This window comes from Rhamphochromis longiceps, linkage group LG12 (genome assembly GCF_057381845.1).
Source record: "Rhamphochromis longiceps isolate RC_006_pf linkage group LG12, R_longiceps_female_GT1.1, whole genome shotgun sequence".
Lineage (NCBI taxonomy): Eukaryota > Metazoa > Chordata > Actinopteri > Cichliformes > Cichlidae > Rhamphochromis > Rhamphochromis longiceps.
The window spans coordinates 29,386,873-29,410,135 of NC_140568.1; the positions used below are offsets into that span (position 1 = coordinate 29,386,873).

At 39.4% G+C, this 23,263-nt stretch overlaps 2 protein-coding genes across 5 annotated transcripts in view; both read right to left on the bottom strand.

Moving 5' to 3' along the window:
• Positions 1-6,488: 6,488 nt before the first annotated feature.
• Positions 6,489-15,830, bottom strand: ndc80 (NDC80 kinetochore complex component). Its single transcript, XM_085425685.1, has 17 exons — positions 15,673-15,830; positions 15,114-15,212; positions 14,666-14,749; positions 14,202-14,328; positions 13,836-14,008; positions 13,570-13,672; positions 13,335-13,421; positions 13,039-13,132; positions 12,448-12,548; positions 12,207-12,351; positions 11,734-11,939; positions 11,328-11,477; positions 11,084-11,173; positions 10,877-10,969; positions 10,491-10,621; positions 8,769-8,871; positions 6,489-7,431 (listed from the first exon to the last, which is right to left on the bottom strand). The coding sequence occupies exons 1-17, from the start codon at positions 15,678-15,680 to the stop codon at positions 7,303-7,305; spliced, it is 1,923 nt and encodes a 640-aa protein (XP_085281811.1). The 5' UTR covers positions 15,681-15,830; the 3' UTR covers positions 6,489-7,302.
• A 1,713-nt stretch (positions 15,831-17,543) lies between these two features.
• The window catches only part of nipbla (NIPBL cohesin loading factor a), a 29,796-nt gene continuing 24,076 nt past the window's right edge, over positions 17,544-23,263 (bottom strand). For all 4 annotated transcript variants that reach the window (XM_085425687.1, XM_085425689.1, XM_085425688.1 and 1 more), the window contains 7 exons: positions 23,135-23,242; positions 22,356-22,556; positions 21,656-21,802; positions 21,173-21,558; positions 20,899-21,073; positions 18,963-19,160; positions 17,544-18,860 (listed from right to left, as the gene is read on the bottom strand). In XM_085425687.1, the coding sequence (XP_085281813.1) occupies positions 18,498-18,860; positions 18,963-19,160; positions 20,899-21,073; positions 21,173-21,558; positions 21,656-21,802; positions 22,356-22,556; positions 23,135-23,242 (1,578 nt within the window). In that variant the 3' untranslated portion in view covers positions 17,544-18,497. The remainder of the gene's footprint in view (positions 18,861-18,962; positions 19,161-20,898; positions 21,074-21,172; positions 21,559-21,655; positions 21,803-22,355; positions 22,557-23,134; positions 23,243-23,263) is intronic.

Genomic DNA, 23,263 nt, shown 5'->3' on the forward strand with positions numbered 1-23,263 from the left:
ACAACAGCAGAGCATGCCAAAAGTTGACATACAGTACCACTGGACCATATGTGCCTACATAAATCTACTGCTCATCACGATGCTAAAACAATATGTGCTTCCCAACCAAGCAAGCATTCTTCCGCCATTGCACAAGTGTGTCCTCATTTTGTCCTTTATCAGGGAAAGAGAAAACGATATGGACTGCATTTGCATTCATTTTTAAATGAAATTTAAAATGAAGTACATATTACATATATATTCATATATATTTGACCTAATGGTCACCCTTTTATGACAATGTTAACCTCTACTAAACTGACTAGTAGCAGAAAGTTTGCAGAAAAGGATAGTTTCAAATATCTTCACAATATTATGATCACATGTTCACATCACCCTATTTGCACATTTGAATGCTGTGCATACATTTCATGTTAAACACAAGTGCTTGTGCAGAGCACAAACTGCACTTTAGCACGTGAATGGAGAGTAGACTTTTTTTTAAAATACCAAAAATACTACTGTTAATAACAGAACTTGTGATCAAATCCAAACCAAACATTAGTGTGTGAGATCCCAAAAATACCTACACAAGTATTTATAAGCCTCTGATCCCCTAACAGACATCTGTTTCCCCCCTGAGGTGAGCGGACCCTGAAATGTATCCCACTAAGCCAGAAAATGACTCACAGAGAGCCAGCAGTTCAAACCTCTGACTCACAGCCCCTTTACAACCTTTCATAGCCTCAAATGACCTTCTTGTGACCCCTCACAATGCCTTAATAACCCCCATTCAGGCCTGAGTGAGTCAGACAAAACTGATGGAAATTTGATCTGTCATGCCCCCCTCGCTCTGTAATTCACTCACACTGTCAACTTCTGACATGAAAATCTACATGCAAGCGCTCAGACATTCATCATGGGCACGCGCACAAACGGAGACACACGCTGACTGATGACTAACTGTCTGTATGAGCGATACATTTCTCTATATGAATATAACAGATGACATGATTATTCATGCTTTGATTTGCTTTGGTTGCATGATACAGTAATGGCAATGGTAAAATGGCTTTATTTTGAGAATGCCAATTCAACAACAACTTCCTAAATCCTTACAAATCCTTCCTTACAATTTGTTGTACTTGGTTGTATAATCCCAGTAACACACCAAGAGATATATTTACAGATATATATACATATACACACACATAGTGTGTAAATAGTGGATGAAAAGATGCAGTAAAAGCCCTTTTTTATCCCTGTACCTTGAAGTAAAGTGGTTTACGTCACTACGACGCAGGCAAATATTCAGATGATAGTACAAGAAGAGAAAACAAAACATTGATTCTGGCATACAGAACAGCAGCGAGGGTCTAAAAAACAACTCCATCACACACTGACAGGAAAAAACCACTGGCTTCTTCAAGTAAAGCCAAAAAATAATTTTAATTCCTGTTTTTTACCGTAGTTGAGAAGAGACTGTCCAAATTCTGATTTTATGGAAGGCTTTTTTGAGTTTTTGCATTCATGCTTCTGAGCGAGAGGTATTCACTTTGTTGAAAATGACCAATATCACATAACCAACTAGTTATTCCTGTTGTAGTTTTCTATAAAAATGCAAATTAAGAAGGATATAGCCTCACTTAAGATGACATTTGTGTCACTCAGACCTAAGCAGACCCAGTAGACCCACAGAAATCACAGAATATCATTGACCACCAGAGTCAGAATATCTAAGTGTCACCTGCTCTTCTTTGATTTTTTTTGTTTAATCTCTAGAAGCTTTATGTATGCCTTATGCTTTGACTAAAAACATCCAGACCTACAGTCAGAAAAAGTTGAAAACACACACATGATGTTGTATCCTATCATGTTTAGTACACGACCTAACATCCTGATACGCAGAACAGCACTTGGTGTGAAGTTCACGAAGGTTTGCAGCTGTTCTTCTCTTTCCTCTGCATGACTCTGGCATCACTGTGGGAAACATTTTCTGTCTTATTTTTGTAGATAAATCTGCGGTGGAGCTTCCATACTGTGGACACTGTAGATAAATGGCTGTGACACGAAAGGAAAACATTTGAGGACCGGCTACGTCGAATAATGAGCGAGCTTAAATGGAAAAACCTGCTGCGTCTAAGCTGGTCACTCACTGAATCTATTATACAACGAAAGATATCCTGATTGTAGCACTTCACACTGAGGCTGAACACACGGGGATCTGTCGTCACACAGTCAAGTCACACAGGAAGCTGCCGTATTGTCGCCACGCTGTCGTCAAGAGAACCGTAACAAGAAGGAAGCGCCCTCACACGTGCACATGGAGCCGTCTCCTCCTATCATGACAGGCTGAGTGAAGCCCTGCTGCTCTACACAGCTCTCTCACCACCCACCATTCACCCAACTATAAAAGACTTCGTCACTGTTGAAGAGCAAGCTTAGTTAAAGGTTTTGTTAATCAGGTACAGCAGCAAGATTGCGTCGCATTTCCATAAATGTAGTTGAATCACAAAACTGTTTTAATCCATACAATGACTCATCCTACAAAAACACTGGATCTACGGTTCCCATCATCTTTTTAATAGATCCACCCTGACTGGTAAATTCCCATATCTTCCAAACTCAACGCTTTACTGTGTAATACATGATATCACCAGGGTCATTTTCTCTGACTTGCCAAAGTCCTCCAGCACAACAGCAGAGAGCAATTATGTAACAGTTTTCACTGTTTGAGAAGCAGAGCTAAACTCAACAAGTATGAAACATTCCTCAGAGATATTAATATGATGGCATCACGCATCACACATCCGTGATGTTAATCTCCCACTCCACCGCATCCCAAAATGAATCTTTTGGACTGATATGATGGATCCTATTGCCATTCTCTCACTGTCATGCTCAAGATTTGAGGTTTGTGATGTGTTTAACTGGTACACTATCCCAGAAAGGGCGTAGGAAAAGTTGTACGCACATTTTCTAGAGCCGTCCACTGGACCAGATTGGAGTGTTTGTTGGGCCAATTCTGGCCCCTGGACCTTCTGTTTGACATCCCTGCTTTAGACTATTCTGGTCGATACTTTGTATACTTGCGATACCCTTATGGGGACAAAATGCCTGCCGCCACGAGTTTGAAAACATTTTTGAGACTCAAAATGTGGTTTTAGTGTCAGGGTTACAATTAGGTTATGGTTAGGTTTAGACTAAGGGTCGGGGTTAGGCATTCATTTTTGATTTTTAGGGTTAGGGTAAGCAGATAGGGAAAGCATTACGTCAATTAGACAATTACATGTCCCCACTAAGATATGAAAACATGACAGCGCGTGTATGTGTGCGTGTGTGTGTCTGTGCTTTGATGGAAATAATTTTCATCCCTGTGATTACTTGCAATAAGGATACAAGTCAATAGAAACTACAATATGAAAAAAATCTTGTTAAAAACCACAGACAAATTAGGAGCAGCACAGTGAAATACTTCAAATAAAAATTGGCCAGAGGTTTTCCAGAGTTGGAAAACTACACTCCAGATGAAAATGCAGCATACCTGTCCGCCCAAAAACATTTTGTACGCAAAGCAGCATAATCTACATTACTTCTGTGTCTGCCAGTAAGTTCCCATCTATAATTAATTTCAAATTCACGTAGACAAGACATTAATCATTCTCCAGGATGCTAAGAATAAACTAACCTTAACCACGGCCCTCCTGCTTTATATCTTTCAGCATTTCAAGCACATTACAAAACTGCTCAAAGAAGCAGTTTGTAAAAGGAAAATATCTCACGCACTACACTTCACACCAACAAAAGCTCATGTAATTATTTCTGAAACTGGTTGTGTTATTGTTATTAGAAACTGAAGATAGAAGGTAAAGTTTGTCTTCCCCCTCTGCATCACTACTGCATGCGTCTGCCACACATATATAGCAGAAGTTGATTTGTCTACTAAATCTGGAGACAATTAGCCGCTGGAACAGAAATCAAAATGCCAGAGCTAGTCATAATATAGGTCTAAGGAAGACAGATTTCAGCTACAACAATGGTGTTTTGACAGGGAGCAGGGAGAAAGAAAAGAAGGGCGAGCTTGCCTGCGTTTTAAGGCAGAGCATGCTTCTTTCTTTCTTTTCCCCTTTTCTCAGCACCCATTTCCCCACATCTGTAGAACAGATCATACTAGTGGCGGATGGATGAGAGTAACCCTAATAACACTCCACATTAACACCTCAGTGCTCTGCTCCATCTCCAAGTCTCTGGTATGATGAATTACCTTCTGGAAGTCTTGTACGACTTGCGAAGTAACAACACACACCTTCTATAGGAAACACCAGGATAACCTTTGTATTTCCACACCATCGTATGCAATCCTTCTAACATGTCTCCCAAAATCACAGGCCCTGTGAGCTAGACACAAACACACTCTCACTGAGACAGACAATGTTGAGCTTTAGCACTCAACCCAGGTTACATTGACTTCCCCTGTGTGAGAGCCAGGGCATACAGTGTATTAAGAATTCATGGGGGATTTGCATCTTTGACTGCAACAATCCACGATAGAAAATAGGTCGACACAGGTTGAGAGCCACAGCCAGTAAAGGAGTAAACATGGATGCACACGCATACTCACGAAAGCGCCACACAACGCATAAAGAAGCATGAAAACAAACACAGAGCACAGGTTTTTGCAGAGAGAGAAGCACACAAATTCCACGCGCCGAGTCATACGCACACACATTTGGGCCACCGCGTACATCCCTCCAGGGGTAGAAAGATACACAAGTCATGACATTCATTCTCTCACACATGCTAAGACGAGTCCTGTAAAATGGCTTTTATGGATGCCACCTGTCCGTATGGGATCAGATAAAAACACCGAGGCCTTTCATGTTTAGTTGAATTAAGCCTCTGTGACTTTCTCTCCGCTACCTCGCCCCACCCAACACACACACACACACACGCTCAGTTTGGGATTGTTTCTGCAAGCAGTGGAAGTTATCCATCACATTTTTCATTCCCTCTCTCCATGGAGCCCCTCACAATCACCTCATCTCTTCTTATCACATCTGCCAAAACATTTCTCTCACGCTTGCTGTGCTGAAGGTTTTCAAACGTTCCCTTCTACAAAAACCCCACCTCTGACTTTACTGTATTGACACGATGTGGAGTTTCAGGGTTCGGCGTCACCCCAAATTCCGTGGATGATACTTCAGACATCTGTGCTGTTAAAGGGTGGCGAATTTTTGGGCGATTGCAACAAACCATTGTTTTAATTTGTGATTTTTTTTTAATGAACTAGCCATCACTCAGAATTAGAGCAACAAGTCCAAAAGTAACACACACAGATGCCACCTCCTTTTTTCAGCAGCTACAGAACCATTAAAGTTTTTCACTAAAACACCCACAAACCAGGAACAACACATGCAGCTTCGGTTTCACAACAACATGAGAACTGGAAAAAGATGTGCGTGTGTGAAATCATAAATCAACACCAACATGTGCAGCAAGGGAGAGTGAATCAGAAAAACAGACATCTTTATTTTAGAAGGATCCTTTGAGTCTGTAAACGCTAAAGCTTTGAGACAGTTTGACAAATCCTGGATCGCGAGCGATATTACACCATAGAAAAAGATTTTAAGCTCCTCAGAATGTGTTTTCAAAACCTAAAGTAAACCAGAATTGCAGTTTGAAGTATGCAGATTGCCACAGGGTATCTGGATTTAATATCTGGACTAAGTATCGATGCAAAAAAAATAAAAGTAATATTTGGATGCCAAGTATGTAGTTAATTGGAAACAGGTACATTAAGCTATGCTAACCATTTCTGGAGAAAGCAGTGAAGAGAGATATGTACCACTTCCTGTTTGTGTCCTCACTGCCAACTTTGCTTCAGCATTTGCAATAAATGCTTCTGCCAGAAGAGCAGAAAATGTTCACTTCAATAACAAACGTTTCATTAACTAATGATTCAGTCAGTTTTGGCTTTGGCTGATAATGTGGAACCTAAATACATTAATGTGCTCGGTAAAAAATAGAATAAATGAGTCTGACACAAATGGAAACTATTCCTGATGTTTGTCCATTAACTAATTATTTCCTGATCCGATATCTGACTGGAAATTCACCGCTTTAAAAGGTTTGTAAAATAGAAATGTATCCAAATAAACAGAGTACGCATGCTCATTTCCTTATCTTATCCATATTAACCAAAAAAATCGATAAAGACTTAACATTACTTAGATTTGTATTGAAGAAACTGCCTTTACACAGTGTCAGTGTTTCTGAAGCGCACTAGAATATGGAGGTAAGAAATTCAGTTTTTCCACCATTATATAAAATCATCATTGTTTTAGTGATCTCCTTTTTCAGTCAGGCGAGAAGCAACTTGAAACATTTGAGCAGCTGGTGTGTGCTGCCATCTAGTGGCTTCAATACAACATAAGTTCTGAGGTACATGATCGCAATGAGGACTAAATTCTACATGTCGATTACAGATTCAGCACAGGACAAGCGCTACATTTCTTTTCAATTTTCATCTTTTATTATATCAAATATAACTTAAGAGCTAAAAGTTTATTTGCAGTATCGCAAATCTATGTAACCCCCCGCCCGATCCCAACTATTTAAAAATGTCAATTGTTATTTTAGCTGCTGCTCTGTAGTTTCAGCAGGGATGCATTCACAAATCATCACATCTCTTGAGCTACAACTTTGTTGTGGGACTCAAGCAGGTTGTCTTTGATAAATTATAGCCAATCATAACACAGGACATTATCTCAATGTGCGAGACCGGAAACAACGCGATGCAGTCACACATGAAGCGAGACAACTGATCAGTCTGGAATGCTGATCAGGCTGTGTTACAAGTGAGATGGAAGACATTTTTCTCCTTTTGGTAGGTTCTACGATAATTATCTAAAAATAGTCAATTACTGTTTAAAAACAAACAAACAAAAAAAAACAAACAAACAAAAAAAACCCTCAACAAACTACAATAATAAAAAAAAGTTAGGTGTTTCAATTAAGCTTGACTGTGTACATAACATTTATATAGAAAGACAGAACACGCAAACATATGGTAATACACAAACATGGATAACTACTGAGAGAAAAAAAAAAAAGAAAAAAAAAACACAATAACTTGGAATCTTTTTTTAATCATTCAGATTTGTAAAAATGTGTTAACCCATTTTATATTCTTTGTCAAGTTCGTCAAGTCCAAATGAATAACTCCATTTCTCTGTTGTCCTAAGATCTGAACACTCTGAAAATACAAATAACAGGAAATCCAAACACTTATAATCATCTCTGCTTGCCATCTTCATGCCACCTTTATACATTTTTTGCCTTGGACATGAAGTCCTTAAGAGTTTCCTGGAGCTTCTGAATGGCAGCCTCGTCTTCTTCAACAGCCTTTGAGCAGATCCGCTGCACTCTGCTGTGCAGATCCTCCAGGCATTTCTGTTGTAGAGGAAGCACAGGAGACAGCGTTGAGGGTACAAAGTAATATGCAGCATAAATATTGCTGCATTTTTTTTTTTACAGATTCACATTAAGGCCTCAGCCATACAGGCCTAGAAACTGGTCAGCAACCCTGGCAACCCCCCCGTTGCCATAGAAAAATGTGTTTTCGACGATGCCTGCAAGTGGCCATTTCCAGAAATCTGTTGCAAAGAAGGTGCTGCACTACAAACCTGCTTTTCCCCCCCCAGTGGATTGCTGTGACTGCCTGTAGTTTGCATGGAAGATGCCAATTTATACACAAAAACTTGTTATTTACGCTCCAAGCTGTAATAAAACCTAAAAAAAAAAAAAAAAAAAAAAAAAGTGATGCAAACTGAAAAATGAAGAATTTAATCTTCAAAGCAAAAGCTGTGCATTACAGCTGAAAGCAACACATTTCTCGATGTGCAGCTTCTTCTACATTCACCATTGCCAGTTTGCACTTTTCAGTTTCATTACAATTTGGCAAATAATGTAAGTGTTTCCACACAAGTCAGCATTTTTTGCTGGGTACCAGGGGGTCACTGATCACACAGATCTCTAGGCTTGTGTGACTGGGACTTGGGACAGCCATTAAACTCCAGCAATCACTGGCAACCTGCTATGGAACACACATTTTCCCTTTCTAGCCATATGTTGCCAGATGTTCACTGACTGGTCTCTCTAGAATTGTGTGATTGGGGTCTACAGCTTTAGACTTCTGCCAGAAATGCACATCCTAACTTGCGTGGTAACCGGAAACTTATATACCCACACCTAAACCTTCCACACCATTGCAGTGGTTGAGGTATGCGTTGACCCAACATGTAGTTGCATTTTTCAGGAGGTGCACATCAGGTTATGTAGCAGGACTAAAATGGGGTTCCGGTTATGCCGAGAGTTATGATGTAGATCTGATGCAGAAGTATAATTCACGTGTAAGATATAAAAGTATTACAAAAATACAAATTCAGAAACACAGATTTAGATAGTTCAGTTATTCTATACAGATTCTTTGTAGTTGTACATTTTTTTGTTATGCATTTAGTACAAATCAAATTGAAGTTCAGTATTAGTATTATCCATTGTTATAAATTTAAGGCACAAACACTTCAAGTATAATCTAATCTGTCCTATAGCTGTGATGTTTCTGGGGAAGAACGGCAGGGAAACCTAAAATCAGAGTGCTTTTGCCTTTTACTTTGATGTAAAATGAATGTTTTGTACTGTCAGAAACTCACAGCTTTGTGTAAATTTAAGCTCATGTCCTGAGACACTCTCTTGTGGAGAACAAGAGAGAGCTGTAGGAACGTTACCTCTGTAATTGACAAGTGGTTGGCAGCTGTGGTAAAAACAGACGCCAGGTTGTTAGCGACTGTTCGCCTCTCTTCATTGGTCTCCTGCAGCACGAGGTGGTACCTTGTGACAGAAACAAGTCTTAAATCTCATCAACTGGAATAAACAGACACATCATTCACAATAAAGTTCACCTTTGTTTCATTAAATGATGAATCTGTATTTTCAGGACTACTTGTGATGATTTTGAATATATAGAGATATAAAATGTGACGTCATTCAGGGGTAAAGCGGCAAAGGATTCTGGGAGCGAGTGGCAAGCGGTACTAGCGCACGCAGGCTTTCACATGAAAACAGTCACACAGCCATAAAAAGAAACACACACAAAAAAAAAAAAAGGCAAGAAGCTGTTGTATTATTAACTACAATAGCCGGTCGCATGACAGCCACAGGAAGCCGACGGATAAAGAGATCGGTTGTTATCGGATTACATCGTGGAAGAGAAATTGTTTAAGCCACGTTTCCGAAGTAACAAAGAGCCGACGGATGGCCTGGATTGCAGCCATTCAAAGACCAAATATAACGTCCCAGAACACTCCAGCTCACATGTTAGTCTGCTCCAAGCATGTTTTGTAGTAGTTATTACACAATTTATCATAACATAATTGTCGATGTAGGTTACAAATAAGTCTTATATTGATTTGAATTTGTTGTGCTATGCTGCTTTGTTTACTGTGGCTTTGTGATCCAGAGTGGGCCCCCTCTATCAACCTGGGTCAGACGGAGTGTAAAGCTGCTACCACAGTGAGATTTGATCGGAGGGGGGGAGGGGGGGGGGGGGGGGGGGGGGAGAGAGAGAGAGAGAGAGAGAGAGAGAGAGAAAAAGCCCCACATATATGTGCCCAAGTGTTGTATTGAAGCAATCAAGTGATGAATAACTGTTTTCCAGTATGTTGTTTTGCATTGTTTGTTGTTGTTTGTTGTTGTTTTTTTGCATTGTTGATTAGTTTTTTTACCGAAGCAGCTAATAAAGCACAATGGAATACAATGCCTCTTTCTTGTAAGATTCTATAATAGAATGAAACAATAATGCCAGTTATAAATAAAGACAATAAATTGAATGAATTACAAAACACTCATTTTATTTCTATTAGATCTGAAAATGTTGTGTAATACTACAACCTGAAAAGACAAATAGATTGCATTTGCCTGGACAGGAGATAAAGGGAAAAAAATTAACAACAGCTGTGAAATGGAATAGTCCAAATCACCTTGCAACCTGCTTGTTGCAGGGGTCTGAAGTTACTAAACATTTTGTGAGTGTATGCACTAAAACTTAGGACCATATAATAATAAATATGTGTGTGATGAAAGTTGGGCAGCACGCTAACATCCTTACTCCACTCTGTATGCTCGTATGGGTCTGACCCTTTCACTCCTTTGATTTTTTTCCTCATACTTTTTTTTTGCCTTTTCGTCAAGTCTGTCTTTGTATGGACCTGCCGTGTTCTCTGTCGTTTTGTAGATAACTGTTTTGGGGCCAAATAAAATGCAAGTAGGGATTAAAACCGCAGAATTAATGATTACCGGTGCTGGAAATACTAGCGCTTGATGCAGTGTTTTGATTTTGTTGCCACGGGTACCCACAAAGCAATGCGCGAAAGTCATGTGGTCTGTCAATCTCTATAGCAAGAAGAATCTTGAAGAAATAGAAATATGGTACATATATTGTTGTTGCTTACTGTTGCTGTGCTGCTTTCAGCTGCTGCACAGACTCGTCATAACCATAATTAACTTTCTTCTCGAGAAGTTTACGGTGGTTTTCCACAGACTCCATCTCTGCCGCCCATTCCTGTTCTTCTCGGGCCAGCTCCTATACAAACATACAACACGGCAACATGTTTATGAAAAACTACTGTGCATTTTCTTCTTAGGTTGTTGCCCAGGAGAAGAAAAAAATATTTCCTCCCTCTCCTAGGAGAAAGTGTCTTTTTTCCACTATGAATGGGTTTATTAGTTTGAAGCGTTGATAGCTCTTTGGGAGTTACAAAGCTATATTTTATTAACGTGGGTATAATTTTGTTCAGTGGAAACTTTCACTGTCGTGTTGCAGAATACGGGACAATACCTGCTTTTCTCCCTCCAATCGTTCGTCTAGCTTGCGGATCTGCTCTCTCAGCTGCTTCAGATCATTGGTCTTATCCGTGATGATAGAATTTACCTAACAAACAAAAATAACACAAATTATAAGTGCTGCCGTGCAAACAGGTTAATATGTGACTACTTCACAAATACCAGAAACAGATATGATACAGCACTATCAAATTTTTGTTACCTGTTCACAAGACTCCTCCAAACTGAGTTTCATGTTGGTTAATCGACTGTTCTCCTCCTCAACATCTCCAACCAACTTTCTTAGTTGCATCTGATCAGAACAATTACACAGAAACACCATCATGTAAAGCTACAACCTGAATATGGAAGTATATTTAATTAGAGGGAAGTAAGTTGTGTCTGGTGAATTTCTTAAGATTTGCTCTTGTAAAAAGCTGCGTAAACAGAATTTTAACTGGAGTCACCTGTATCTGTGTTTTACACTGAACCATGCTGCCGGCTCCGCATTCAAAAGGCCGGATCTCGAAATCGTGACCACAGGCGTTCTCTGCAGAAATCGGTATCAGCTTCAGTTTACGTGCCAGCTTGTGGTACTCTGCCAGCTTCAACTCTGCCTGGAACACAGACGATTGGTGTTGATGGAAAAGAAAAGGAAGAGAAAAAAAAAAAAAGTAAAAAACACAGATACTGTTTTTAAAATGATGATGAATGTTTGATGTCAACAGTCTACCCAGACTATAAAATGGGTAGAACACTGACACAGATACACTAAATAATATTTTCCTAAAATGTAAACATTTACTCAAAACCAGCTAACCAAACAGGACTACAGCTGCCCCTCTTTGCACATATACAAGATGTAAATAGTACCTTCTCTTTCACTTTGGCCAGTGCAATCTCTTCATTCCACTTATGCTGCTCAGCGTTCTCCAGAGACTTGGTGAGACTGGAGATGGTCTGCTGAAGTTCCCTCTTCTCTCTGTTGATCCTCTCAACATCAGCTGGAGTAAACTTCTGATTTTGCAGGAGGTGCTGCAGTTCATTCCTCTCATGTTTCAGAGTTTCCAGGTGGCTGACTAAAAACAATACCCAAAAAATGTTCACTATATGTTTAATATTCAGGAGTCAGTAACTCCCACTGACCACACCACTCTTATCTTACCTTCAATAACCATCTACCACTTTGAACCTGAATACTGTGCAGTCTTTGCTTAATTTAAGTAACTCTAAAGACAAACATTGTTAAGTTGACTAATCCAGATATAATCGCATAATCACAGAATCCAGTGCTTTTTGCCAAAGACGTGGCTTGCTAACATGGTTAGATCAAATGTGTTATTTACTAGAAATCTCCAGCTCAGCATTCAGTTCTGAGTCTTTTTTCTCCAGGTTGTCTTTAAAAGAATCCAAGCTGGCACGATAGCTCTGGAGTTTCTTGAGATCTGCCTGCAGCTTCATCTTTTCCATCCTCTTCGTCATAAGACGGTCCTGCTCAGGAGGACACAGAACACGTCAACACAACTGGGTACACAATTCATTCCAGCCTAAAGACAAAATACTGGGAAAAAAAGGAAAAATTATTACAGTCTGACTCTCCTTCTCCAGTTTTTCAACCTCATCAGTAAGGATTCTGTGTTTCTCCTCCATCGTGACCAGCAGGGCCTCGTCAACGTTGTAAAGCTTCTCTGTGAACACAAGCAAACACTATCCTCGTTAAAAGCCTTTCAGACAGCACTTGGTGCAGTGCATTAAAGGGGATAACAGGCAAATTAAATCAGACAGTTTTTGCCTTTTTGTAGGTGCAGTCTAGACAAATGTCACTGAATTAAGAATACCACCTGGGTTAACAGGAAAATCAAGGCCAAATGCTTAGCTAACCTGAGTACTCATGTCCCCCAAGGCCAAGTATACTGTTGTGAAGTTTAAAGAAGATCCATAAAGAATGGTTAATATAACATTTTTACCAATTTTCACATCATTTAGTGTGACCTTTATCCAATTTTCACTCAAATAAAAGAGCTCAAGCTATTATTGGTATCTACAAAATCTAAAAATAATATCTTGACGACTGTGGACACCAGACTGCTAAAAAACAGACAGAAAAACAACCACAGACAATTACATATTCCCTCCTTTTGTATGGAGAATAATTTTACACAGAGATGTTGTTCTTACTCAGTTTAACGAGGAATGCTTCATCTTCTTCCTCAAATGTGTCATCACCTTGCATGAACTTGGAATATGTCTCAGCTGTGTAGTCCAGGAAGAGCTACATATGAAGAAAGAACATTAAGACAAACTTACAATATAATAATCACACTAGCTTTGCTGAACAACACAGACACGACACATGATTGGCTACAAAATGTACAGTGCCAGTAACTATATAAAGTGGGCTTACACCACTTTCTTAACCTGTCAGTATACATTATTTTATTTTTCATAGTTTTCACACTGTAAAGTTCCTGTACCTTGTTAAACTCAGAACCTTCTTCAATATTTTCGCCTTCATTGAAGTCACTGAACAGCAGCTCCTGTTTGCTCAAACTCCAGTTGATCTGATGCAGAAACACATTAAAAATAAAGAAAACATGCTGACCTTTAGCTTCCACATTTTCTTGTGGGGCATTTGATATTTAGTGCATGTGAACTTTGTTTTAAACGATAACGATCCAATGTACTTGGAGATTTAATGTCATTTCTCACCTTGACATTATCAATAAGCCACATGAGAGCCCCCAGAGCCTGAGGCCAGGTATGGGGAGCTCCAACAGAATACATGGAACACTTGGAGAGAACGAATGGGTACCTTAAACAAGATGCCAAAACAGAGCAAGTCAGGAAAGTTTCTTAAACTACAGAAAATGAGACAAGATATTTCATAATATATCCTTTAACTTTTTCTTTTAAGTGTGGGGAGGGGGTTTAACAACAACAACAACAACAACAGCTGTTAACAGTACACATTTTACCCCAAGGTTTTAAAGAGAGCAGGAACCTCCTCTTCAACTTTTGAGTTTGGCATCTCAAAGGTTGGGTCTAGCTGGCAGTAGATGAATTCAAACATCTTCACAAACTCCTTGGTGGATGGAGACTGGAGGGTCTTGGATGACAAAGTGCCCGGGTAACCCTGCTCTGTCAAGAACTAGATCATATGAAAGAAATACACTGTTAAAATACAAACTAAAATTTATTCTGCAATCATTTAAGACCCCTTGTGTGGTAAAGTTATCCATCAGAGGTGTGGTAAAAATGCTAAACAGCTAAATGAAATAAGGTGCATGTTGCAGTCCCTTATTTCACAGTCCACTTTACACAGACACAGTTTATGTTTTTACCTCGTGCAGCTGCCTGATGCATTGCTGAACATAAGACTTATCGTGTAGAGGTCGAGCATCTTTTATCTTCTCAGTTCCTCCAAACCCTGACATGGTGCTGTTGCGAGGCATGCCGACTCCACTAGTCCTATTAAAATGTCAAAGAGCAGTTTTATTTTTTAATTTACAAAGGGAGTTACAATATATTCACACTTAAATCAAGGCATTGCAGAGAATTGTTTTTGTTTTTTTAATGAAAAAGCATAAATATATTTTTTAAATTTAAGATACGTCAGTCATTTTACCCTGAGTGGGTTAATTAACTTATTCCACTTTTTACTTGTTTTAGGAACGTTTGTAATCTTCATTTTATTTTCAAATTTCTAATATCTAAGCTAATATCTAAGCCCAATCACCTGAGGATTTTACAAAAGTAGTCATTTTGTAGCAACAGTGTAACCGAGTTTTGGAAAATTCAGATATACCTCGGACCAAAGAAACTGGTCCGTCTTTCAGAGGTCCCAGACTGCGGTTTTGGTATGTTGAGCTTTCCAAATGAAGGCTGTTTACTGAGAAGAAAAAAAAAAAAAAAAAAAAAAAACTTGAATAATTAATTTGCTAATACCTAGTGAGCCATCTTTCGTCATGAGTTAATAAATATAACTTCCCCATCCCTGCTTTACCCCATGTATACAATATCACAATATCAATATTATATCATATAACCCAAACCAGTAAGTCCCAGTCTGTCACAACGCATTTCTAAACAGACTGTGTGGTCCAAATTAAGCCATGTTAATTGAATGTTGTGGAGACAACCCCTTATTAAAAGCATTGGGTTACAACAATCAGCTGTTTATCAAATAGATGAGTGAACTAAGTAGTGTAATTGTAGAGCTGAATTTATTACAGGTCAAGTTTCTTTAAACAAACCTCTGAGGCGTCGTATACATCAAGCTCATCCTGTTGCTGTCTTGCACTCGCAGCGACTGCTCCGATGGTCTGCTACCTTTGACTCGACTCAGCCTTACACTGGAGAAAGTATCACAAAATGGGAACATGTTTTATGAAAGACACTCCAGTGATTCACAACTGTTCGCCGAGTACACAACACCGCCCATTAAGGAGAGGATGTTGGCCACATTTGTAAATGAATGACAACTCTCCGTTAAGGTTGACATACACTTCAGGAACGTAATGAAGTAGCATTGTTTGCTAACTAGCGCCGTAACTTCTGTAATATTTCAGATAGTCGAAGTTCACTAGACCTAACCCAATACCACGAATACGTCGTGTTTTACTCGATAAATAGTGTTATAGTTGTGAACATTGTTGAATTAACCGCTGCGACAACGTTTAAACTAACGGTCGCTAACGTCCGCAAACAATGACAGCAAATGAATTTGAACTTCGTTAGCTTAGGTGCCCAGAAACATTATATTTTGTCAGAATGTTGTTTGGCACTTATTTTCTTGGCCAAAGTTTAACTTACCGCTCCATTTTTTGTCACTTGTGTTTACAAAATGAACAGAACTTCCGAGCAGATTTGCTCACCCCGCCAAAAAACCATATAAATACTGGAGGGTGGTGACATCACAGCAGTACGGAGAGCCATTTAGTCCAAGAAAGTTCCGCTCGGATTGATGCCGCGTCTATGGATTCGATCGGATTGGGGAACTCCAGGCCTGTCCTGCAGGTTTTAGATATTTTAGATGTAGACACGCTCAAGGTGACATACTATAGTTGAAAGTAAGCATCAGAATGGGAAAGAAAGGTGCTTTAAGTGACTCCGAACGGCATGATTGATAGTGCCAGAAACGGTGCTCCGTGTTTCAGAAACAGCTGATCTGCTGGGATTTTCCCGCAAAACCATCTGTAGGGTTTACAGAGAATGATCCAAAAAAGAGAAAATATCCAGTGAGCAGCAGAGAAAATGCCTAGTTCATTTCAGGTCAAAGAATGGTCAGACTGCTTTGGCATGATATGAAGGCAACAGTAACTCAAATAATGCCTTGTTACAAGAAATGTATGCAGAAGAGCAACTTTACCAAGAAGCCACACAAAAACCGGAACTGTTGTGGATCGCGGCAAACGGAACTCAGTTCAACTCAATATTATTTTTTTCTATTTACAAGCTTGTTGGTATAGACAGTCTATACAGCATAGGTTACACACTACAGCAGAAGACAACACCAGGTACCACTGCTATCAGTTAAGAACAGGATACTAAGGGGGTTACAGTTCCCAAGGGCACAAAATTGGACAACAGAAGATTGGAAAGGGCCTAGGCTTCCCCTGATGCATCGAGTGTTTCTTCTTTACTCGCTGCATTTCACTTTCTGCGTTTATTTAAAAAACGTAGTTATTATAGATTACAACACGACTTGACCCTCTTCCATAGCGTGCCGTTTCTCGTGTCCCCTCCACTCATCCCCAAGTGGTCTGGCAGACAGCTGCACCTCCTTGAGCCTGGTTCTGCCAAAGGTTTCTTCCCATTAAAAGGTAGTTTTTCCTTCCCACCATTGCCAAGTGCTTGCTCATAGGTGGGGTCATCTGATTGTTGAAGTTTTGTCCATGTTATTGTAGGGTACTTTCCTTACAATATAAAGTGCATTGAGGTGACTGTTGTTGTGATTTGGCACTATATACCGGTAGATAAAGTTGGTTGTCAGAATTTCTGATAAAAAAAACCCCATGAAAGCATGGAGCTGTCCTGTCTTTTATCAAGTGTTCAGGATGCTGGTAATGTAATAGTGTATAGTATATTTTCTTGTCACCCTTTGAGCCAGTTTTTACCACCATGGTTTAAACACCACAGCCTACATGAGTACCGCTGCAGACCATGTCCATCCCTTCATGACCAGTTTACCACTTTCAGCAAAATAATGCACCAAGTCACAAACCCAAATCATCTCGAACTGCTTTCTTGAACATGAGTTCATTGCACTCAAATGACCCCTACAGTTAGAAAATCTTAATCCACAGAGTACCTTTGGGATGTGGTGGAATAGTGTATATATGCTTATCAAATGTAAGGACAGCAGCACTCTCATATGCATGTAAAAATGCTTCATTTGTACATGAGGATGAGATCTAAAAAATATAAGAAAAGTCCTCTGACAACTTTCGACTCTAATACTTAAGTTGCCTGACAGGTTTGTATAATATGATTCAGCAAAATCAAAAACTATACTATAAATCACCTTATGCACACTTTAGGAAAAACTGTGATAAAATGATCATCCTTTGGACAAAAATCCTATAATCTGACATCATGTAAAGACTCTCTCAGTCATATCCGTCCAATGATTTTCTTCACTTTGGCAAGATGAACAGATTGGATCAACAGTTTGAGCAGACAAGTGACAAAGAGAAGTAGAAAATTTATTGCAGTATTTGTTCCACCAAAAGGGTATGAATCCCCTTTCCTCTTATTACTAGGGTGACCTAATACAACAAAATCTACATTTACAAAATATCCTCCTGCAATAGGCCACATATACTGCATGCGTAGTTCGAAATAGAATAAATTATATTCAGAGGACTCTGCCATTGTACAGCATGGACAAATAAAAGTGAACAAAAATAAAAATTCTTGTTTTTTTGTTTGTTTTTTGTCATCTGTTTTTTTCCTCAAATATCTAAAAGCTAAAAGGAAAAAACCATCCGGTTGCTAGTAGTATAATAAACTCCAAAAACACTTTAATAAGAACATCAAAAAGACTAATTTCCAACATTCACTTAAGGTTTTATTCTTTTTTTTTTTACAGATTTTTTGTCTTCAGAGATATAAACATTTTAATTTTTTGTCGTGTTAAACTATGATACAGTGGGAGTAGAAATGAGCGACTAGAATCTGCTGCACAACAGCGAAGGAGCTCCCACAACAATGTCGACAAAACATTTCCCTCCAGGTCTCGTCTCTGATAGCCTTTTAAGGGATAATCGGGATGTATTATTCCTTTAATGCCTTCAGGATTCTATCCTCTGAACTTGTACACAAACGAAACATGAGCAGTCCCTCTAATATAAGTCTTATGTTTTGTGTCATTTTTGCAAGAATAACTCATGTAAAAGTATGTAGTGTCAAATATTCTTGCCCTCGTGTTTTCTTACAAAAATGAGGAAGGAGAGAGGGAGGGTAGGAATCCAGTGAAGTTTGGCTGTGTTGTTGGAGGTGGCAGGTTGAGGAGGAGGAGAAGGAGCAGGAGCAGTGAAGAGGAGGATTTATAATAAAGTAGAAATGGAACAGGGGAACCAAAAAAAAAAAAATTAAAAAAACAAAACAAAACAAAAAACCCCACCACATTGGAGCCATTAGCTAGCCCCTCCTTCCCGTGCTGCATACAGTGAGCGTAAAGTCTGTACTACTTTGTTGCTCAGTTTGTGGTTGCTGGTCAAGGCAATCTTCTTGTAAATGATGTCCGACTCCTTAATAGTGTCCACCCAAGGCACCAGTTTTCGGCCATCACGTTTCTTGGCTTCTGCCCAGGGCCCCGAGTACGAACCAGCCATCCAGTGGATGCTGTACCCATTTGAGGTCTTTTGGATGACTCGAGCTATCTGCGGCCGGTCTTTATATTTGGGGCAGCAAAGCGCAATCACATCCATAACCTCCACTGTCTCACTCATCCGACCAGGATCCGAGGAGTCACCTGCTCGCCTTGACTTTCGAGAGGACTGTAGAGAGCAAAGAACAAAAAAAAAATTTTTTTTAAAGAAATTTCCTCAATTGCTTTTAATTAGCATTTTACAAAAAGAGTGTGTATCCATTTATCTCACCCCTGGGGTCCTCTCGTCACCATCACTATCATCATCATCCGTCTCTGGTCCGGCCTGATTGCGCGGACTCGGTCCTGACAGGGGGCCGGAGCCTCCCAATAGAGCATTTATGGCTTTGTTTCTGATGTTCGCACTGGCAGATGCTTCCCCCTCCTCATCCTCTTCATCTGGGTCCAGATGTTCCATCAGAACTTTGAACTGTGAAAAGTAAAAAGAAAAGAAACCAACTTTGAGACGAAGCTTCAGGCTAATCAGCAGTTATAACCATGCAAACCAAATATTGAATAAAGGGCAAAACTCATATTCACTGCAGTCTGTTTGAATTAGAGATGGACCGATCCGGTATTACATATCGGTATCGGTCTGATACGGACCTAAATTACTGAATCGGATATCGGTGAGAAATAAAAAATCTAATCCGATCCATTAAATATCACGAAAGCACCTCACAAAACTTGCGACATGGTGTAACTCAGCTCATAACCTTAGCACGTCGGAGCAGTATGCATCACGTGATTAGAGAGGCTGTGGCGTGCGAGACCTGTCAGCGGTCTGATTGAGCATTTGGATCCTTGCTACCAAGCCGGCATTTCATCTCCGAGAAAGTGATCCCAGAGAGAAGTAAAGCAAGTGGGTAAGTTCATCTCTGAATGTTTGTAAAGCATTCGCACGTTAAGCTTAACAACCGATTTATGGAGCGACTACCTCTTCTCTCTCCCCATCTCCTGTTGCTACTTCAATCATGAAACTGATCAATGATCGGCTGATCGGCTTTTCTGTAGCAACTCCCGTCTCTCTTGTTTGTTTGTGGCCGACTTTGCACCAGAAAGGGGAAACCAGTGGCTGAACAACAGCAGCACATTTAAGCTTGATAAGCTGTTGTTAGAATTTATTTAATATTACTTTCTACACCAGGATCCTTTTCTACGCAGCTGACAGCTGGTAACTGTGCAGGGGCGGATCTAGCAAGCTTATGCCAGGGGGCCAGATAGGGCATTAACGGGGAAAAGGGGGGCACAAAGAAATACTTTTCTTTCTTATTGTAATTTAAAATGTCTAGCTTTTATTAAATAATTATCTGAATCTTACACCCAAAGTTTTAATCTGATGTAAAATGTATAGAAGTCCATTACTGTATATAGTAACTATTAAGTCTAATATACCCTAGTAAGCTATAGTACTTTCCCCTTTGGGAAGGTACCATCTGTGCAGTCTGCAGTTCTGTTGAAGAAAGATGTTGAATCTACTTAATTATTGTGGAAAAATAATTGATTTCTGTGCCTTTATTTTTTTTATCACATGCATTAAATTAAAGTTGATTACGTCGTTTAAGCATCGCGAGGGTGGGGGGTGGTTCCCTTTTTTTTTTTTTTTTTTGCTGGGAGTTGGCAACTCTTACTTAGGTTGCTTAATATTTCTGCTAAGTACTCTTTAAAATACCAGAATAGGGAGGATGGAGTAGGTTTAAGTTTATTAGATCGATCAGTATTGCTGAACTATGAAATAATTTGGGTGCACTGTATTTTTTGCATACAGCCGTAACAGAATAGCTTTAGGGTTTTTTTTTTGTTTTTTTTTACTTGAGTATGAACTTATGCAGCAAGATATTAAAAAAAAAAACAAAAAAAACAAAACAGTTTTATTGATTAAAAAATACACTATATCGGATTCATATCGGTATCGGCAGATATCCAAATTTATAATATCGGTATCAGACATAAAATGTGGTATCGTGCCATCTCTAGTTTGAATCGCAAATTTAAGGCAAAACTCATATTTTAGTAAGTTCAGTAAGTAAGAAAAAATTATTAAAAAACATTTTTGTGTGATAATTAAATTCTACACTAAACTCGTGTAACTGCTTAGAGGACAGACAATAATATAAACCAGTGAACTCAAAACACTTTAGTCAGGCTGATTAAGCTTTGTTACTTACATCTAGATACTGTTTGACTATCTGCTTCTTTACACCATCTGTCAGCGTGGCGTGAGCCATGTTGTTGGAGATAAAGTCGATGGTTTGTCGTGGGTGAAAGTGAATGTTGCCTTTTCTGTTCACTGCCTTGTCGTACACCTTGGCTGACTCTGTTGGAGAGTATTTCTGGATTTTACTGTTGGAAGACAAAACATTTTTTGGTCAGTTGTAGAAGTCACAAGGTCCCATTTTGGCAGATGTTCTGAGTTTGTTAAATCAATCCACAATTACTAACCTGTCAGAGAATCCATATTGGTTTTTCAGATGCTGTTTGAGCACCAGCAGAAGCAGAATGCCCTGAACTGCGTTTGCAAAGTCCAAGAGACCTGTGGGATTATCTGGGAGGAGCCTCATTACTTTCTCCACATCGTCCACATCCAAATCCTCCAGATCAGACTCGGACTCCGAGCTCTCCGAGTTTGCAACAGGTTTTTTCGTCTTTTTTGGCCGTCGTACCACATCGTCATCAGTGTCTTCATTGTCCTCACCATTGCTGTTCTCTGCATCTTCACTCCTCCAAGAGTCGCAGTTCATCTTTTCCTCATCATCCTCTCCATCTGATGAGTTCTTCCACTCTTTCTTGACCTTTTTCTCTTTACGTCTTGGTTCCTTTAGAAGAAGCTGGACAGAAAGGACAATCTATTAATATTTTTTTGTTCCAGCAGTGTAATTCTCTGGATTTAAAAAAAAAAAAGAATAAATCTCAGGTCTTCCCCACCTCTTTAAAGGTTTGCAACAAGTTGCTGCCAGAGACTGACAGGGTGATGTCTATATGGTGCATGATGAAGAGAGGCTCCTCCTGGCTCTGGTATGGAAAACAAGCAAGGTTGTCTGCGATAAACAGGAGCATGTTTACGTCCGTCTTCTGCAGAAAGAAAAGAAATGTGGAGCTTGATCAAAAGTTAGCACTTGGTACAAAATAACAGTGCAATATTACCCAATTTGAGTTCAAATGCTCATACATAAAAAGTTAACTGTGTATAGTGAAATCAGAAAAGATGTAATATTGTAGACTGAACTTCAGCATTTGTCGCTTAATAAAAAGGTCTTCCTTTAAGATCAGTGTTATCCAAGCTCAGCAACCAGAGGAATCTGAAAGCTCATGTTTTCATTTGTCTGGATTCCCTTTTCTCTCTTTACATTTGGCCTAATATGGGTATTATTGTACACATTGTGTTGTTCTGATTTGTTGTAATTCTATCTAGTTGTAACCAGCGGCATTTCTAGAATAATTTACATTTGCATAATGATGTCAGGCTAGTTCTAACCTTAAGAGTTGTCATAACACACCTGTTATTACACTTACCACAAAGCAAAGAACTCAAAGTATATTTTTACATTGCATACAGTTAATTAGGAAACACCATTTGCCACTAAGGAGTCATAACATGTGCCAAGATGAATGCTGGTTAACTCACAGCACTGTCATCAAAGAGGTTCAGCAGCGAGATGAGAAAAGCCCTCCGGTGTTGTCGGTTCCCCCGGATCATAGTGAAGAGGTGGGAGCAGAGTGCCGAGTGGGTCTCGTCCTGTCTGAATCCTCTTATGATGGATTTACGAGATGAATTAATGGCCTGCTGCAAACTGTATGACATCTTCATCCCAGCAACTGCCTTCATCTGTCATAAAATATATTGGGTGACGAGTGTTAGAAACACAGCATTTCTATAACTACTGGGACAATTATTGTACTGATAATGTTCCTTTTAAAAAAAGTATCATGTACATTCACTTTATTAAAAAGAACAGTGAATAAATGAATGGCTGTGGTACATTTATCATTAGATTAGACCAAAATCCTGAATGTTATGTTTTTTGATCTTCTTTACAGCAGAAGATCCAGAACATGATCTCTCAAGAGACTGGAAACTGTTCTGGCATTAAATGGTGCAGTGGGTAGAATAAATGTTGTGATCTGTACAGGGTGTACCCTGCCTTTCGCCCTGACACACCTGGATAGGCTCTAGCACCCCAAAACCCTGAACTGGACAAGCAGTTAAGAAAATGCACGGATGGATTTTTTTGTCACAAATCTAAGGCTCATCTTGTCCATACTGTATTACTGTTATTCTGGTTGTTTTTTGCAGCTGTTTGTGCTAAAGTTAAAGAGGGTTAAAAGAAGACAAAAAACCCCCAAAAAGTAACAAGGTAAGACCTAAATCTGGAATGCGAAAAAAAATGAAAAACACCAACTCACGTGGATGAATCCTGTGTACTTCTTGTCAATCTCCACCAGCTGCTGGTCTGCTTTGTTCCTCATGCTGGGCTCTGGGTCTGTTCCCATTGCAATGAGGTAGGGTACACACTACACAAACAGGATAAAAGC